General features: G+C 47.5%; 1 protein-coding gene across 1 annotated transcript in view; it reads left to right on the forward strand.

Moving 5' to 3' along the window:
- The window catches only part of POMT1 (protein-O-mannosyltransferase 1), a 50317-nt gene that overhangs the window by 20631 nt on the left and 22609 nt on the right, over positions 1–7077 (forward strand). The window contains 3 exon segments of the mRNA XM_015409629.1: positions 482–637; positions 3748–3878; positions 4697–4792. Of these exon segments, the coding sequence (XP_015265115.1) occupies positions 482–637; positions 3748–3878; positions 4697–4792 (383 nt within the window).

Raw genomic sequence — 7077 nt, forward strand, 5'->3', positions numbered from 1 at the left:
TAATGTCCTGGCCCCACTGGTGGACCTCCTGATGGCACCTGGTATGTTTGGCCACTGTGTGACACAGAGTGTTGGACTGGATGGGCTTTTGGCCTGATCCAACATTGGAATCTCTTATGTTCTTATGTTCTTATCATCTCCTCTGGCACTGGGGCAGGGTGACACGGCAGTCATCCCCATGAGCTGCCACCACTCGGATGTTGCAGAGTCGCTGGTTAGGAGGACGTGGGCCTCTTCCAGAGGCAGGTTGATAGGGGCCCTTTGCTTTGCCAGAACGAGCATGAAAACAGGGTGCTAATAATCTTTTTATAGAAAGCGAACAGAGGCCCTTTGATTTCCTCTGAAAAGAGCCCACATTTTTCTTTGGGTAAATTTTGTCCAATAAAATATGTAAGGCTGCTGGGGGGGGTTGATCCAGCCAGGAGCCCTCTAACCAGCCGCGGGATATAAGCGGGGACGTTGTGTGTGCTTCTCCTGTTAGGTTTCTCTACTGTGTCACTTGCTGGCCAGAGGACTTGCCCTTGTGGTCATCCCCGTCGCCACGTACCTGCTGTTCTTCTACGTCCACTTGACGTTGCTGTATCGCTCCGGGCCCCACGACCAGATCATGACCAGCGCCTTCCAAGCAAGCTTAGAGGTGAGGAAGGCAGGTCCGAGGACCGTTTTCGAAAGGGAGGGAGACGGACTGCTTTTGCCCGGATGGCTTCAAATTGAACTGGGCTTGTCTGGCACTGGGATGCTGCTGAACAAAGTGTGGGTCCAGCAGCACCTTTAAGAAGACCAGCAAAGTTGCCCTGACCTGGATAGCCCAGGCAAGCTCGATCTCGGAAGCTAAGACAGGTCAACTCCGGCAAGTCCTTGGATGGGAGACCTCCTTGGAATACCAGAGGTGGGAGGCAGGGGCAGGCTTTATTCAACCACCTCTCTGAATAGCCTCCAGGCCCCCAGAAGGGGGTCAGTCACCAGAGGTCGCCATGACTCTGTGTGCGCGCACACGCACACACATGTACATATTAAAAATACCCAAAAAAAAGGAAGAAAAGACCAACAACGTTTAATTCTGGGTATCAGGTTACTTGTGCATGCACACTTCTTACCTGCGCATGCACACAAAAGCTTATACCCAGAATTAAAACTTTTTGGTCTTAAAGGTACCTTTGGACTCAGACTTTGTTCCGTTGCTTCAGACCAACACAGCTACCCACCTGACTCTTATCTTCATGGAATGCTACTGTATACTGGCCTTCTGGAAAGAGTCTCGTTAACTGTGCAAAGCTTCTCAATCCCCACCAAGCAGTTTCTCTTTGTTCTGGGTGTTTTCAGTCCCATCCCATTCACCCATGTTGCCACAGTGGAAACCGCAAACCATTCTTCTCAAGTGCTTCTTAAGGCAATGCCTTCTTAAGGAATCCAAGTCTTATGAGGAAAGGCTGAAAGAGTTGGGTCTGTTTAGCCTGGGAAAGAGAAGGCTTAGAGGGGACATGAATCAATGTTCCCTCTAAGCTGTGTAGTCCTGCTGTGAGCAAAAATTCTATCTTGCGAGCTACTGGCATTAAAGTTGTGAGTGAGCAATTTGGCTACTGCCTACATTAGTGTGCTCTGGAGCTATCCTTCCTGAGCTGAGTCAAAAATGTGAGCCAGAGGCTAAAAAATGGTGAGCTAGCTCACACTAACTCAGCTTAGAGGGAGCTGGCCAATAGTTGGGGAAAGACACCAGATCAGAGAATAAGCAGGGGACTGGGGAACCTTTTGCCCATAACCTCCTTATGCTAGACAACCACAGTCTTGAATTGACTATGGATTGTTTCACACATGTACGTTCCTTACGGGCTGATGACTGAATGGTGTGTTTATTTATTTTATCCCCCACTTCTTGCCCCCAGTGGGAGCCTGAAGGGGCTTGCAATGTTGTTTTCCCGTCCTCTGTTTTATCCTCACGACAACCACCCTGTGAGGTAGGTCACTCAGTGAATTTCCACGGCAACGTGGGGATCTGAATCTGGATCTCACAGACCCTTTCCCGGCACTCCTAACTACTGCACATGCTCTATAACTGATCACATTTACAATGCTGCAGTTATGAATTTTTTGTATCTGCTCATTCCCGTTCAAATGGAGTGCTTTCCAGTTTACTCATTCATCTGTCTCTAATCAAGAACAGAGAGATCCATTTATATATGTGCCCATGTCAATCAGGTCTGCTTCTGACAACCTTAACCCCCACGTCTGGGTGGAAACATGATTTTAGACAACCTTTTCTTGCCCACAGACAGCCCCCCAATCTTACACAACTCCTCACGCACAATAATGCAACATCTAATTTGAACATGGACACTGGTACTAGAGATTGAAAAAAACCCAGATGCCAACTTTGCTGCCACATACAACCAGGACACATCATCACTGGACCGAACAACATCAACTACACCATCCCAGGCTCATTCACTTGCTTATCTTCTAATATTGTATATGCTATTAAATGCCAAAGAGATGTGAAGGCCCGGAAAAAAACCGGAAAAATTCGGGGGGAAACTGTTCCCCCCCCCCCCGTTTTTTTCCTGAAGCCTTTTTTTTCCCCCCGAAAAATTGAAAAAAGAAAAGAAAAAAAATTGATTATGGAACGTTTTATTTTAACATGATGAATAAAATATTTTAAGACAAGGTGTTCAAATATTTTCCAAATCATTTCTAAAATATATATATATGGTATCAGATTGATCTAATTTCTGTGCACTGAGGACAAGCAAGTCCTAGGTTACAAACTGAACTCTCCAATGCAAGAACAAGATGCATTTCTTCCTTTAGGAGGTGCTATTGTCACGAGAAAAGAAAAAGGTTTCAGTTTTGTTTTTGCATGTGGGCGGGTATTCTGTTTGTAATAACTGTTTGGACACACTATATTTTTAATATGCTAGTTGTGATAATTTCATAGTCATATTTTATGTTCCTAAAGTAACAGAATGACTTTCAATCTAGAAAAGACAAAAGAAGTGCTAATGTAGCATTTTTTTTCAATTTTTCCGAAAATTTCAGGGTTTTTTTAAAAAAAAAATGGGGGGAAAACGGGGGTTTTTCCGAGCTTCAAAATTTCCGGAAATTTTACACCTCTAGCCCTTCAGTTCTCTACATAGGGCAAATGGGTCAAACCCTACGCCAAAGGATGAATGGACACAGATCTGACATCAAGAATCACAAAACTGAGAAACCTATACGAGAACATTTCAGCCTCCAAGGACACTCAGTGGGGGACCTCAGAGTAGCTGTTTTGTTACCAAGGAATTTCAGAAACAGACTAGGGTGGAAGATTGCTGAATTACAAGTTCTTACAACCTTTAGGACAATGGAACCCCCAGGACTTAACAGAGATATTGGGTTCCTATCTCATTAAGTCATCCAGTTCTCACATCTGTTTGTTATCTTTCATTATCTGTATGCTAATTTGCTGCTATTCAGAGGTTTTACCAATCCGCTTTAACTGCTCGATTACCTACTTATGCATCTTGACTCCAATTAGCCCTTCTTGACAACTAACCCCCACTGCCTATTTGTAATGGATGCCGAAGTTTGTTTCAATGTTTCAGTGTATCTGAAGAAGTGTGCATGCACACGAAAGCCGATACCCAGAATTAAACTTTGTTGGTCGTAAAGGTGCCGCTGGACTCAAATTTTGTTCTTTAGACAACAGTAGCCATTTCTGGGTTCGCGAAACCTCCACTGTTTGGCTGAATGTTCTGTGGTTCTTCCTAGGGTGGGCTGGCTCGGATTACTCAAGGACAGCCTCTGGAAGTGGCCTACGGCTCCCAGATCACCTTGCGGAACATCTTGGGCAAGCCTATGCCCTGCTGGCTGCATTCGCACAAGAACACCTATCCCATCAGGTGGGAGAGGAGCGGGTTTGTCCTGTGGCAAAGGCTCAGTTCAGGAAGGTTAAGCCTTGTTTAGTCGGATATCTGAATTGACCAACCAGTGTGTGCAGCCAGCCTGCAAACCAGAACTAGAAACAGTTGTTTGGAATGGACCTGCAAACTATGTTTTATGTTCTACCTGTGGTTTCTTGCGATGCTGTAATTGACAAGGGTTTACCGTGATGCTGTCGTGAAGAATTATTGTTGTGCCTCCCGAGGCCTCCAAACCCTAGACAGACAAGTCATCCTGCAACGGCTTTCTGTTGGCCAAGAAAATCTAGAGCTGGAACAGTGGCATCGAGAGCAGTTCACGGGACCATCGCAAACGTTACCCGAGCCCAAACTGGTGGGCAGTAGGTTCAGGATGGACAAAAGGACATACTTCTTTACACAGCAAGGGATTAAAACGTGGAGTTCGCTGCCAGAGGATGCGGTGATGGCCACCAACGTAGGCAGCTTCAAAAGGGGACTAGATAGATTCATGGAGGACAAGCCTATCAGTGGCTACTAGCCATGGTGACTGACGGGAACCTCCTCATTCAGAGGCACTGATCCTCTGAATCCCAGAGCCAGGATGCAGCATCAGGGGAAGGCCTCGGCCTCTTATGCCCTGGTGTTGGCCCTCCGGAGGAACTGGTTGGCCGCTGCATGAGACAGGATGCTGGACTAGATGGACCCCTGGTCTGATCCAGCAGGGCTCTTCTTATGCTCTTAAGCCCTGTGTTAATTCCTACTATTGCCCTGTTCCACAATGCCTTTCCTTCAAGCTCTCCTCCTTTCCTTGTTTGCAGGTATGAAAATGGTCGTGGCAGCTCCCACCAGCAGCAGGTGACCTGCTACCCTTTCAAGGACGTGAATAACTGGTGGATTGTGAAAGATCCTGGCACGTGAGTATTGGGGCTCCTTTAGCATCCAGTTCGTGGAGCGGCACCACACCGGTGTTCTCTGAATCCCATGCAGGACGAGACTTGGGGATCAGCTGTGGTCCTCCAAACTGCTTTAGAGCGGACTTGCAGTTTGAATCACGCCTGCTTCTGCCTTTCTCACTGCACGGCCCGTCTCCACAGCGTCTGCACCCTGCTCTGTTCTTTCAGTGGCTGTGGCCTCACTGTCCCTGGCTGCTGTGTAGTACGGCAAGATGGCCGCCGCCCGTGAACGCACAACCATATGCACAATGGCCTGTTTACGTACGCGTGTCTATGTCTGCATGGAGAGAAGAGAGCCATCCACTTGGTGTAATGCAAAGGGGAGACCTGAGTTCTAATCCTCCCAGTATACCCACGGAGCTCTTTTCATCTAACCTTGGGCAAATCGCTTTCACTTAGCACCAGGGGTCATTTCGTAGAAAAAGAGGTGCAGGAGCTCATTAGCGTAACTCATTAGCATAACTTATTTGCATATGCCACACCCCTTGACATCACTGGAAGTGTGTCAGAAGGCAACACCCACTGCTCAGGCTCCACTGGACTGTTTTGGATTGCTAGCTATTGGGGGGGGGGCCGTGCAGATCTGTCCCTCGCAGAGGAGGGAGAGCTTGTACCTGAATAAAACTTGGTCTTAATGGTGCCACTGGACTGTTTTGGACCGGGGGGCCGGAATGGGGCTCTGCAGCTTACCTGGCTGCTTCTTGCTCTGACTGAGGGCTGCTGGGAGCAGGGGGTGGGGCTTGTTGCATGTGCCCGTCCCCTGGGCTCTTTACTGCCTGGGCTCCGCTCCTGTGTGTTAGCACTAACGAACCTCGGGGTTCTTGCAAGTTTACCATGAGATAAATCCCCCCCAACACACTCTGTGGATCATCCTGAGGTCCTCAGTAGATGGGCAGCTTTATTTATTTGAAAAATGCATATTCCACACCCTCACCCTGTGTGGGCTTGCGGAGCTGCTCACGTTATTAAGATGTAAAAATACATTAATGATTACTTTAAAAAAATTAATGAAATAAGCTAGCAGCCAAAGCTATAGAAATCCCAATATAGGATCCCACCTGTCTGCTTACACATTTTTACTCCATCTTTCCTCCTGCAACACTCTCTACTGGTGCCTCGTGTGGTCCTGGGAGGACAGATCAAGGGGTGCAACCAGCTTACAGCTTGGAATCTTCTTTGGATCGTTGCTGTAGAGCTTGAAGATAGCAGAATATAACTATTACTTATTTATCCACTTACAAAATGTGCGTCCTGCCTTTCTGCCCTTCCCAGGGCCACCGAGGCAGCTAACAATTTAAAATATAGATGACAAAACTGGGTTTTAAGACTATTGAAATCACCTGCCCTCCAAACACACGTCAGTAAAACAGAGTTTAAAAAACATGCTAAAAGTAAAAGCAACAATTAAAACAGTTAGGAAGGAGGGGTCACTGTAAAGGTAAAGGTTTCCCTTCCTCGAAAGCCAGGCGAATCCAATTCTCCTTTTCCAAGCCGAAGAGTCAGCGCTGTCCGAAGACTTTTCTGTAGTCACGTGGCCGGCATGACTAAACGCTGAGGCACACGGAATGCTGTTACCTTCCCACCGAAGCAGTACCTGTTTATCTACTTGCAATTTCTTGCTTTCGAACTGCTAGGTTGGCAGGAGCTGGGGCCAGAGACGGAAACTCACTCCATCGCACGGCACTCGTGTCTCGACCTGCCAAACTACAGACCTTCCAGTCTGCAGCTCAGCATCTTAACCTCTGAGCCACCACGCCCCCAACTGGGGCTACTGAGGGAATGCCAAACAAAACCAAAAAGACAGCAGTAGAAGAGGACAGATGCATCTCCCTGGGGAGAGAGTTCTAGCGTATTGGTGCCACAGCCGAGAAGGCGCTCTCCCAAGTTGCCACCTGCCTAGCCTCAGAAGGCGGGCTGGGAAGGTTCATAAGGGAGCAGGAAGAGGGTAGGAAAGGCACAGGGATGGGCTAATGGATGTGGAATTCAGATCCCTGAGATTTTCCAGCTTTCGTTCTGCAAAGAGGAAAAGCAAGTTGGCTCGCCCTTAATGTGATCCATTAGAATGATTTCTGTTCCATCCAGTTCTTCTGTGGATTCTCATTGGTTGCTGGGGCGCCAGCTTAGTTTTAGCCAGGGGTCATTTCGTAGAAAAAGAGGTGCAGGAGCTCGTTAGCATAACTCATTAGCATAACTTATTTGCATATGCCACACACCCTGACATCACCGGAAGTGTGTCAGAAGGCAAC

Source organism: Gekko japonicus, unplaced genomic scaffold, assembly GCF_001447785.1.
Source record: "Gekko japonicus isolate JY-2015 unplaced genomic scaffold, Gekko_japonicus_V1.1 scaffold2764, whole genome shotgun sequence".
NCBI lineage: Eukaryota > Metazoa > Chordata > Lepidosauria > Squamata > Gekkonidae > Gekko > Gekko japonicus.